This window comes from Temnothorax nylanderi, unplaced genomic scaffold (assembly GCF_030848795.1).
Source record: "Temnothorax nylanderi isolate EJ_2023f unplaced genomic scaffold, tnyl_v1.0 TNYL_tig0682_pilon, whole genome shotgun sequence".
Taxonomy (NCBI): Eukaryota; Metazoa; Arthropoda; class Insecta; order Hymenoptera; family Formicidae; genus Temnothorax; species Temnothorax nylanderi.
The window spans coordinates 36,766-49,385 of record NW_027249744.1 but is presented as its reverse complement, the minus strand read 5'-3'; the positions used below and the strand labels follow the sequence as shown (position 1 = coordinate 49,385).

At 36.4% G+C, this 12,620-nt stretch overlaps 1 protein-coding gene across 1 annotated transcript in view; it reads right to left on the bottom strand.

Moving 5' to 3' along the window:
* The window catches only part of Kl-2 (dynein heavy chain 2, axonemal kl-2), a 48,842-nt gene that overhangs the window by 24,431 nt on the left and 11,791 nt on the right, over positions 1–12,620 (bottom strand). Inside the window, exons 11-26 of the mRNA XM_071723998.1 lie at positions 12,399–12,594; positions 12,011–12,107; positions 11,441–11,692; positions 10,688–10,815; positions 10,293–10,411; positions 9,515–9,629; positions 8,635–8,768; positions 8,359–8,552; positions 6,973–7,201; positions 6,727–6,878; positions 6,393–6,643; positions 4,955–5,175; positions 4,744–4,858; positions 3,827–3,998; positions 2,643–2,818; positions 1,745–1,907 (exon numbers count right to left, since the gene is read on the bottom strand). Coding sequence (XP_071580099.1) covers positions 1,745–1,907; positions 2,643–2,818; positions 3,827–3,998; positions 4,744–4,858; positions 4,955–5,175; positions 6,393–6,643; positions 6,727–6,878; positions 6,973–7,201; positions 8,359–8,552; positions 8,635–8,768; positions 9,515–9,629; positions 10,293–10,411; positions 10,688–10,815; positions 11,441–11,692; positions 12,011–12,107; positions 12,399–12,594 — 2,714 coding nt within the window. The remainder of the gene's footprint in view (positions 1–1,744; positions 1,908–2,642; positions 2,819–3,826; positions 3,999–4,743; positions 4,859–4,954; positions 5,176–6,392; positions 6,644–6,726; positions 6,879–6,972; positions 7,202–8,358; positions 8,553–8,634; positions 8,769–9,514; positions 9,630–10,292; positions 10,412–10,687; positions 10,816–11,440; positions 11,693–12,010; positions 12,108–12,398; positions 12,595–12,620) is intronic.

Genomic DNA, 12,620 nt, shown 5'->3' with positions numbered 1-12,620 from the left:
ACCATTTACATATTATATATAGATAATTCATAAATAATAAAAATTACTGTTAGGCAACAATAAACGGTTCTATGTAATATTTAAATATATATATGTCGTTAGTCCTAAAAATGGCAGTATAGTGATATATGTTACAACAGTGACATTTTAAATAATTAGTCTCTTTTTTCTATTTTCAATCACACAACATTTCACTGCAGACCAAGCATTTCTAGTTCAATGGATTGTGATATGGATCACTTTATAGAACGTCAAAGTCGAGAATCACCTGTGCCTGCTCTGTCACCTGAAGAAATAAGAAAAATATTTGACGCACTTAATGAGTAATTATTCGTCTTTATATTGTAAAATATAATGACGTGTGTTATTATTGACATATTTCTATTTAATTTAAATATATCTTTTCTGCATAAAAATAATTTACAAGGGTAGTATTTTAAATAATTTTTAATTATATTACATTTCAATAAGAAAGCACTTCAAGTTCGATGGGTTATGATATGGATCCTTCTGCAGAATATCAAGGTCAGGAACCACATAGTTTACCCTCTCAATCATTTGAACAAGCGACAGAAGAAGCAGGCGCAATTGATCCGTATCGCATTATGCAATGTAATAATATGCAATAAGTTAAATATTGACTCTTCTGCACAAAAGCTTACAACTGTGACATTTTAAATTTAAATAATTACTCTTTTTTCTATTTTAATCACGCCACATTTCAATGCAGACCAAGTACTTCAAGTTCAACGGATTATATTATGAATCCCTCTGCAGAACGCCAAAGTCAAGGTCCACCTAATTTGCCCGTTCAATCATTTGCACAAACTACAGTAGAAACAGGCGCACTTGATGAGTAATTATTCGCTTTGCTTATTTTATACACTATATATTGTAACCCCACAACTGTCATTTTTAGCACTTTATAACTTTTATCCTACGTGAGAGCGACGATTTTAACTTTCAGATTCGGATTTAACACGCCAAAATACACAATATTGTTAAGTTTCAGCTAAATCGGTGAGGAGGCCACTATCCTTCAGATTTACCCCTTCGTATAATCAGTGATGGACGTCTTTATCAATTCGACCACTGATTGTGAAATAACGACATGGATTGTAGGGAGGTCCAGGTTCGAACCTTAGTTAGGGTGATATTTTTCGCAATAAATTCTTTACAGTGACTTAAAAATAATACATATTAGCATTTAAAGTTAAATCGATTAAATCGATTTAAGTACGTGGATTTACTGTTCCAATAAAATACTATGTTTTAAGATCGACGAATAATTGACGCGTAGTTTACTGATTGTGAGAAAAGTATACAAAATTTACACAGAATTATTATTATTAGGCTACCGCAAAGATCTAGTCCGAAAATGACATCTTCTCTAATTAATTAAGATTTATCGATCCAGTTTTATTTATAATTGTTTAATTATTTTAATAATAACGTAGCAAAAAGTATCATTCTGTTTTCAGTTTTCAGTTAAAATTACACAAAATTTTATTTTTATGTCTAATCAAATATTAAATAAAATTTGTCTGAGTATGTGAAGATTGTTCAGCTTTACGCCAAACAGTTAGGTCGCATAAAAAAATAAAATTTTAAAAAAATTAATACTTTCTTCTAAAAAAATTATTTGTTAAGAAAAAGATAAAGGGGAGATAATTAAAATAACGATTGTAATACAAACATGTTATTTAACTTGTTGCAATTAAGTAAAACATTTAGAGAAACATACCGATCTGTCAGCGGAGTTATTACAAGTCTCCCAGTGTTACCCAGGTATTCGTATCCATATACAAAATGAGTGTTTGTTTGTCGGACAACACAATCGTCGATATCCGTATCCCAATAAAATCTTAGCTGCGACAGCCACTCGAAATCAAACACGTCTTTACAATCTGAAAAATTTGAAAAGTTAGCTTCCGTTTTTTCTTGATTTCATTTATTTTCCATTTGGATTAATGTGATAAAGAAAGTATATAAGAATAAAGTAGTACAGGAAATGTTACGTAACTCTAAACTCGAAATACTGTTTTACAATATTACAATTATGTGTTACAGAAGGTAGGTATAACAATCTAATTTTTTTTGTTTTAAATTTATTTTACTAGATGGAGTAGAAAGATATATGCATTAATTCAGAATGCCGTAATTTTTTAAAAGGAAATTTGAACGTCAATTTAAATAGTAAATCGATTGTTCCTATCTTAATGAAATTCGCATAAATAATCAACACGTAAAAAATTAAAAAATTATTATGTGTTAAGAAGAAAAGCAAGAAATTCTCAAAGCATATTTCTGCAGATTTTATATTCTTCGAAAAAATAAATCCTCGCTGTCGCATATGTATATTTTTCGCAGCATCTTTTTTCGAGATACTATCGATATACAAATTTACGAGAGGGAACGCGCCGGCGTTTCCTCACTATGGCGCATCATATCGCCAACGATATAATGCCAGGACGTGATGCGGTTGCGTCGCATGGTCCTATAAAGTCCGTAATTTGTTGGTTACATCCGTGTATACATTGAGTACACGTTAGCAAAACAAACGCGTAGCGAACAAATATTGAATGAAAATAAAAAGAATTAATCGTTGAGATAGTGCATACGAATCGAGTACTACGACTCACTCAGTTTGTACATCTTTTCGATGACATCTCTCGCGTGTATCTCAATAACGACGATCGCCTTGAGCTTTAGTCGATCCAGCTTATTCAGATCGCCTCGTATAGCTCCTGAGTATTTGTCTAACGCCTGATTCTGCTTCTTCCTCAGCTTTCGTAACGGCTTCTTTGAGTCTGCCATCCTTAAGTGGGCAAGTCAAACAACACTAATTAGTCTGTAAAATACATAGACTAACATACGAGTTCGCAGCTGCGCTACCTCTTATATAATTTATCAATTCATTTTTATAAAAATTTCTAGAAGACCTTGAGAAAGACTATCTTTATCCGTATAATATCTTCAAAGATATTGCTAAAGTAATGCGAGAGTATTGTCGCCCTCTTTTTGCAAAATTATTAACATAAGGTTCCTCATGTTCTCGTAAAGTTTACGTGTCAACTTTACGAGAACATGAGATAAGAGTAAGACGACGACGCAGCATTGCGATGTACTTTTAGCAATATTGTTTCTCGCGCCGTCCGACGCATCCAGCTCGCCCCTATTTTTCACCGCACCGCCACCGCGCGCTCTTTAGCGTCCTTTTTCCGAGGCGCCCGTGTAAAGGAAAGGTACGTTGGGCCTCGCGTAACACGAACGTTACGCGGAGAGACCCGGGACGAGAGGGATTTTATTCGGTGGGTAGGGATACGGTCGTAGGTATGGGTTAAATTATTCGCGGTACGGCTAGTATATGCAAATGAGGGAGAGGAAGAGCGCTGCAGAGCGCTGCCCGAGGTGCCGTCGCCGGATCGCACGACGAGACGTAGAATATGCAAAATTTCTCTTATTAGAGTTGCCGTGTCTCCTGTCTCTCTCTCTCTCTCTCTTCTCTCTCCCTCCTCCTCTCTCTCTCTCTCTCTCGGCCGTCCTTCCACCTCTGTGTGGGTTAGCCCTTTCTCACCCTTACACGTCACCATCTCGCCGTCTCGTTCTCTCTAAACTCGTCTCGGTGTCCATCAGAGCCAACCCTCACATTTATCCTGTTTCCACCCTTTCCGAGCCGCCGCGCCGCGCCGCGCCGTGCCGCGTTGCGCCTTCGGCCGGCTCGGTTCAGCTTCAAGCTCGAGTCAGCTCCAACGGTCCGCCTGTCCGCCTCACGTTCCATAACTAACGCAGCTAAATTTCTCATAGGCAACCCGGGGGTACTCACTTGCAGTGCAGCAGGGTGCGCGTGCAGTCGCTCGTCCATTGGATTTGAGTGGACGTAATGCTCGGCTGGCCCGGCCATTCTTTCACCCACCTGTCGCGTTTCGCGAGCATTTTTCGCAGCGCTGTCCGACACTGCCTCAACACTTCACTCAGAGTCACTCTCATCGCGGCCTCTGCAATTGCCACCCCGCGTTTTTATTCACGCACGCTTCCCGCTGCGAATTCCCACCCCGTCACCTCCTATCCCCGCCTCCCCGGCCCCTCCCGCTCCCCCTCGCTCTATTTCGTTCGCGCATTTTTATCTCTCGCAAACAGAAATCGAAGTTGCACGCTGCCGCGGCCCGGATAATTTACGGGCGAGTCGAGGGCCACGTCGGGATTGAGCATAAATTATGGCCAATTTTCCCGCGTTGGCTTTTATTTACGCAACACCCGAATGTAAACCGTTGTAAACGCCCCTCGGTATATCCGCGCGCTGAGCATACCGCAGGATATTGTAAATATTTGATGAGTCCGCGTTCACACGTCGCTGATCTTTCTTCTAGTTTTCCACGACGTGCATACAAAAGAAGTTTGTCGCTTCCATATTTCAAGTGGTAGAAACGCCATTTTCGATTTTGCAAAAAGCAATTTATGACCTTATATAAATTCACGCGTGTATATTTCTTCAATGCGCGCACGCGTTCGCGCGAGTAGATTTCGATGAGATAACAGGAAATAGGATTTATGAAGATAATACCTACACTTGCAGAATGGTAACTACTATGCATCACGAAAGATAATCGGATTTTAAGATTATGACGATGATTGCCGGTCGCTTTCGATATTCTGCATTTTGTTTTATACGGAGTGAGATATTTAATGACGTATCGGTTTGTTATTCATTTTCTACGGATGCTGTTAAAGGAACGAACTCACCGAGCTCGCACAGCCAATACTCGACTTGACCGTCCAAGAGAACCGGCTCGATAAACTCGACGTACTCTTCATCATTCGAGTGCATGCCGTCAGCTACATATTTCCCAGTCAGCGACTGAGGACGGTAAGAGTTGCGATATCAAGGATTTCGGGACTATACGTTTGTGCAGCAAAAAAAAAAGAAAAACAAGAGTAAGAGGATGGTGAATACCTTGGCGAGCTTCAAGGACTTGATGTTCGCGAAGAGCTTCCTGATGTGCGACTGCATGAGGTCCGGTCGTTTAGAATGGGCCAGAATCTCCAACATATCGTCGTTCGAGACGAAGTAAAGTCTTGGAAATACGCGACGCTTAGTTTCCAGGTACTGCTCGAGCGCCAGTTGCAACGCCTCCAACTTGTCGTTGAGTTTGTTCAGGACTTCCAGCAAGCCAGCTAACAGGATCGCCGCGCGATGGGGAGCGGAGAAAAAATGCAAATGCTTTCAATAGAATAGATTTACATTATTTTACAGTATGCGTACGCGCGCGTCGGCTCGCCGCCGCTCGATCTTTTATCCTCTTTTACCGTAGTTTCTCTCTCCCTCTCTCTCGCGGGTTTTTTTAACGCCGGAAACGGACAGACGGTTTGTACGTATCCATTTACATTAATACCCAGGCTCGGTTCTAGCTTAATTTTAACTCTAGTTCAATACTCAGAATGATCGTGCACGGTAAATATAAAATGCCTGATTAAATAATCCTTTCTTTATGAATTATACTTCCACAAATGTACTTATTGTTAGCGTAAACGCTTTTTTGTAAAAATATTGCGTTAAAATTTCAAATAGTTGGAGAACGTTTATAATGCTACAAGAAATTCTCATTTTTTGATTTACCAAATGCAAGCTTTTATTAACTTCCTAAATATTTGTTAAATTAACTATGCTATGCATGATTTAATTAATTTTTAAAGGTATGCGTAAAATGTTACAAAATTATAATATAGAGAATAATGAGAAGTTTGGCGTTAATTCAAGCATGCATACTAATTATAAAATATATGCAACAAAGACTTTTACACTTTTAGTGTCAAGCTGATTTCGGCATTAAATTTAATAAATCTAATTATTTTAATATTTATTTTAATATTTATTTAATATTTTAATAAATCTAATTATTTTAATATTTTATTGCTTTTTTAAATGTTTAAATAATATTTATATTATTACTTTAATGTCTTAAATATTTAGTAAAATTATTCTTAATTGGGTAAATAAGCCCGTCAGTCTCAAATGGATGATGGGATTTTTGCGGAAATTTACACATCATTCAGCTATAGTGACATGGCACTCAAAGTTAATAATGTACATATTCTTTGTATTATATTCTTTTGTAGATATCAGAATTGTGGAATACGGTTAAATAATGACTGTTTGAACTTTTTACTGAATATATATTTAATTAAATTGGACAAATATTCTTGTACGAGTATTTAATAAAAATTTTTCTCTTTGAAGAATTACCGCGCTACGTATACTCATTAAAGTTTTACTTTTGCGTACGCGGAAAAATACACAATCCGTACAAGTTCTTTTAAAAAATTTAGTTAAATAAATTTTACGATGTTATAATGAACAAATTATTCCTTGAAATCTCTTTAATGACACATACGTGGAATATGAGTGGCTGGCAACGCCAAACCATGAGAAGCCATCCTTGACGTATGCTCAGCCAACTTGCTTGTCACTTTGTCAAAATCGTCCGTCTCCTTTGGGAGTTGTTTCCTGATGTCCTCGGTGGTGAATATATTGTCGAGATACATGTATCCTCTCTGTACTACCAACACCATTTCCAAAACTTCGCCGATCGTCGACAGTGCCCGCTCCCAGTACTCGACTTCCCGGGCAAATGGTTCTACGAACCTGGGAAAATCCAATATACCCTACTTAATTTAGTGTCATTAGAGATGTAAACGCGATAACTGGTTTTAGCAAGTGTAATGCACCTCGTTGACTTCATGGACGAAAGTTGCACCTGATGATCCTCCAAAGTCTGAATTACGTCGTTTATAGCTTTCAATTTGTATATTCCTCTATCTTTGTACGGAATCATTGTAATCGGCATTACTTCCCAAGTATCCTTGATACGTTGGAGTCCCTGAAATGTTTGTCACATTAAATCCGTATATGATTATTTTACAAAATACTGCTTTAATATATTATAACGACTTTCATCATTAGCGTCGACCTACAACTTCAATGGCGAGCTCCATCGTGGCTGCGTTAGAGATTTCGCTAATCTGCTCCGCGAAATTATGCATTTGCATTCTAATAATCGCTTCTAAGGTAAAGTCCTCCGATGTCTCGTCGAAGTCTCGAGCGATCGTATCTTTGACTCGTTTCCAATGTCTCGGTCTTATCGCCGGATTCTTCAGTACCGTTATTAGCGGTAATGTATGTCGAAATTTATCGACCCTTGATCTGAATATAATGATCTAATATTATGCTCTTCAGTATAATTTATGTAAAGGAAATAATTATATCTGTTATATATCTATGTATTTTTTTAAGATTTAAAAAATAAAAATATAAAAGATTCATCATAATTTAAAAACGTGATCTAATTGTAGTGTAATAATATTATATGTTAATAATACATATCAGTTTTACTTATGTTAATTGCAAAGATATTAAAAGCTTGTGCTAAAAATTGAAATATAAATTTAAAAAAATAAATTAATTTTATTATATTTAAAATTTACTGCAATGGGATAGTCTGTGGATCTTCCACATAAAGAATACTTTTTCTCCCGTGTACACTGAACAGCGGATTCTTTTGTTTCCTTTTTATTTTTCTTTGTTTAGCTAAAATAAGTAAAATTTTTGCCGCTGGAAATTACGCAGCCATTTACACAAAACGTGCACTTTGTTAGTTCTAGAAAGTATTGTCGAAAGGAGTGCAGTACAAGTATGCTCACGGCAGTTTGCGTAACCCGTGCGCTTTAGCGGTGCAAAGGTTAATAAGCGCTGCTGTGTAACACGTGGGATTAAGCATATTCTGTCCTTTGCGTTATTTCTTGCGAGGTACTGCATTGGTCTGGAATATGCGTCGCCGTTTATGAACGAGAAAAAAAAAGAGGAGGCCAAAAGCGCGTAATTGTTTTTATTGACGATTGTTTATTCGGTGGTACATATATATGTACCTTCCAAATCGACAGCCTTTTTTTAGATTCCTCGCCCATATGCCACAAAAAAATAGCCGGCAAAAAGGTCTATATTCGCTACAATGTTCGATATTCGATGTTGCGACCAATCATCAACAATTACTGTCGATTACGTCCCCGCGCACGATCTCTCTCTCTCTCTCTCTCTCTCTCTCTCTCTCTCTCTCTCTCTCTCTCTCTCTTCTCTCTCTCTCATCTTGCTGTCATTTTGAAAAATGGCTATCCATCGTACGGGCGCGCCAGTTTATACGCGGCCGACCAGTTTCTAGTTTTCTAGTTTTCGCGAACCGATAAATTGACATCCGGCTAAAGGATGGCTCGCAAACACTACTTTGCGCTTCGTGAAAAATGCACGAGGGACGGACACATATTTGCCGTGCGCGCGTTCGAAATTGGATTACAACTGGGTCGCACCTGGTATTCTCGACGATATCCCAATTCTTTTCTTTGAGCTCCTTGCTGAGTTTCGTGAGTTTCCGGAGGAGGAGATTAGCGGTTGTGTCCATCTCTTCCAATTCTATCGTCCAGAAATTTCCGGTTTTGTAGCGTTCCCAGGCGTCGTTCCATTCGTCCGTCAATTGCCACACCAATTCGATCACTGCTACGTCCTTTCGCGAGTAGAAAAGCGCCGAGAAGTCGAATAAGTACGAGAAAAAGTGCACGAAGATGGTATATACAAGCGACATTTACTTTATCGAGTTGCGCGAGTTCTCGCGAATCCGGGTAATTTATGCCAAAAATCGTCAGCTGTGATTTTAACAGACTTTCCCTGTCTCTCAAAGAATATATTTCCTTCTTAAACACGGCTAACCAATTTAAAGCGTCTGTAACAGCAACATAATAATACAATAACTGTACTATAGATTAAAAAAAGATAATATATTCTAGATAAACAATACGCCTGGGTAAAACCAATTAATTTTTTCGCAATCGAGTTACTGCATTAGTTCATTTAACGCTTGTGCTCGAGCATACGCGAATTACCATAATGGTTGCTCGTGTGTTTATAGAGGCAAAGTTCACGTGAAAAAAACCGATCTGAAATCGACAAACTCATTTCAAACAGTTGGACGCGGTGCAAAAAAAATACTATAAATAAATAGCACGCTTGCAATCTGCAATAGCAAAGGCAATCGTTAAAATTTCTTTTTTAATTTTTTGAAATTTTTAGATAATATTACAAATTATTACTTTAACATGTATTTTTTTTTAACTTTTAACTCGTTATGACAAGTAAATTGTAAAATATTTTTATTAAAACATTTTTGTCCGGTATCCTATACATTTTATGTTTTAATCCCTTTTTCTTTTACTTTCTTCTTATTTAATTTATAAATTGTAAATTTTTTTCTATAATAATGTTAAAATTTAAAATAGTGAATATTATTTTATGCAATTCATTGTCACGCAAATCCATTACAGATTGCAAAATACTGCTCAACGCAAGGTATACATTGCCTCGAGGGAGAACGCCCAAAAAGATATGGTAGTTGATTTATGCAGCGACTCGACTTTATCTTACAACGAACGCGGATTTACACATCGGATGAGAGCGTGTAAACCAATTTACCTTTTGAATTCCAGTCGGATGTGAAAGGTCCGGTATCGTTAAATCTGCGCACCAGGGAGGATATATCTTCTTCGAACATCGTCGCGTCAGCCAGCAATATTTCTCTAAATTCTTCCTACAATTATGTTAAGACAATATTAATAGTTAAAAGGAAAACCTGAGTTATTATATGAATATTTATATGTAGGAAATTCCCCGAGTCTCTCCGGTTCAATCTCTCTTTCCACAGATAGGTTTTAAATTCGTAACCTGAGGAAAACAGATCTCTGTTCCTGCTTGACGAGGGTTAGGCAGCAAGCTAATGACTCTCATAAAAAATAAAATACTACAACCTTTAAGAAAATGGAAAGATTTAGTGGAAGCTTATGTTCAGTAGTGGATGAAACCAGGTGTATACATGTAAACAATTGAGATTTCTAACATCTAAACATTCTAAACATATATCACAATCTATTAAACGTTGAATTATAACCCTTTCTTAAATAATAATAAGCAAAACGGCAAGAAATTTTTACATTCTCTTTTCTGCTTTCTGTTATTAACTAACTTCAATTTGATAAATATTTGAATGTTTTTATTGTATTATGCACCAGCTAATTTTTAAAATTATATAAAATTTCTAGTAAAGTAACGTCGTTGTGAAGTCAAAAAATTGGGAAAGTATTAATTGACATCTCATTTTTCTTTTTAGTTAGCGTTGACGCCCACGCCGACGCGACTCAATTTTTTATTACAAAGTTTCTAGAAGTTTTCTTTTATAGGGAAGGAAATATCGTACCTTTTTTTCAAGCAAAGTAACTTTGCACGTGGCAAGTAACTCCAAGTAAGCTGTCCAGGAGCGGTCGATGTCCTTTAATTTTCTCTTGAAGTCATAAGTCAACGGCACTTCGTATTTTTCTGGAAATATAATAAATTAAGCGTTCGTCCATAATATACTATAAAAATTATACATAATTACGTAAATAATAGTAAATAGATTAATGTTCCTTCAGAATTCACTCGTGATTAAATTGAAAGATAAAATCCACGTTTTTAGCAAAGCAGCTAATACGTTTACAAAACTTGTAGATCCTGTTGCAGGTTCTTGGGCAATAATACATGGATCTTAAACTCCGCCGATTTTATAGCGCATCGACCACCTTATTTAGCACGGGGAAACATTTAGAGGTTTACCCAAAGTTTGGTACTGCTCCTGGATCTTGGGAAACTCTTCCTCCTCTTTCGGAATCTCGGCGGTGAGCCTCTCGAACAATTGCAGCGCGGATTGCATGCTGATGAGATCCGTCGGTTCCTTCGTTATTCTGCAAACGAATGAATTCACGTACGAGTCAGTTCGAAATTCAAAAAGGCCCCTGCGACAGAATTTATGGGAGTAACGCCTCGCGAGCAACGCCTCTCCAATGTTCCGCTCGGTTTGAGGAAATTTACATTAATAGTATCGATCGAGAGCTGAAAACGAATATAACTGAAGGATTCAGTTATGCAATAGAGCAAAATAGATGATCACGCGGACACTCTAGGAAAGAATTTTCAGCATAGTAATGAGCATAGAAATAATGTGCGAGAGAGAGAGAGAGAACTGCAGTTAATTCTTTTGAATTGAAGGGAGATACGGAATAAATTTGTGTGCGTATTTTTTCTCTCTAAATTTAGTTTCATACGACGAGTATTTAAATATGAATTTCATTAATAATTTACGTAACGCTCAAATAATTGTCTGTAAAAATGACTTTATGTGATTTAACATACTTTAAATCCCTTTTATCACATTTATCGCAAAAAAATCTATTACCTAAAAATATACGAATAAAAATCTCTGAGATATAAAATGTTTTTTTCCCCAATCCTCTTTCCATATCGCATTTTTTTTCAATCCTGAACGCAATCTTCTTTTGCTTTGAATAACAATCCATGCGGGCAACTAACTTTATGGAATTTTCAGCGATGTAATGATAAACGTGGTCGACCATTGCATCGGTCATGCGTAATAAAAGTGCGGTGAGCTTCTGCTGCCAGATTGAACAATGTTCGATGATAGTGGCTTTCAATCCATCAAAATTTATATCTAGGAAATGCACTGTCGCCATAGTTTCCTGTAGCTGAACGCTATTCATCACATCGAGGTATTTACTTATGTCCGCGTCAAAAGATGCCGCCGTTGGTTTCAACTTCTCGTATCTAATTTACAAAATAAACAATAAGCAATAACAGTTTTATGTGAAAACTTATATTGAGTAGATATTTTTCACAAATTAAAATCATGTTGTAAAGATAAATTGTTAATGCTCTCTTTGCTTGTTGTTCCTTAAAAGAGTACGAGAAATTAAATTACAATATCTTTAAATAAATTTTACAGCTGCAAACTGTAGCTGTTGTTTATATAAATCAAATAACATATTAAATACAAATAATATAGTTTCTGTAACTTCTTGAAGTGTTACAAGTGAAAGACCACTTAAATTTGTAATTTTTTTATTACAACCCTTTTTACGTTACCTTTGAATGTATAAGTCTTTATTTACTTCCCACACATCTTTGAAAGGTTCCCAGGTCTTGATATAATTTTGCACTTGAACAAAGCAGTAATTTACTTCTGCAAAATTGATAGATTAATATTATTTTCATTCTACTAATATGGCATAAAGTTAAAAGTAATATTGAATCAAAATCGATAAGTTAATATCGAATTGGAATTGCATATTAATAGCGTGACAAGATATTTCCATTGAATCTTAGAAAATTAAATAAAAATGGTAATTTCATCCCCAATTAAAACCGATTCCTGATCGAAAACAATTTTAGAAGATTAATTATATTGTGATAAATACATTGCAAGTGGAATTAAAAATAGAACCATTAAGGAAGACATATGAGAGCTTTATACGACCATTATTGATTTTCTGTTGAAGTTCAATTAATTCTTTGTCCTCCTTGTACAACTTCGAAAAGGAAGAACTCTTATCTGGAAGCATTTTAAACTTCTTAACTAGCCGCGAGATATCTTTCAAGGGCTCCAGCAAAATATCCAAAATGCTTCCTATCACTCTAGCTATTTCCAAGAGGTTCGGCATGAAGTTTATCTAGATAAATTAACAAACTATTTAGA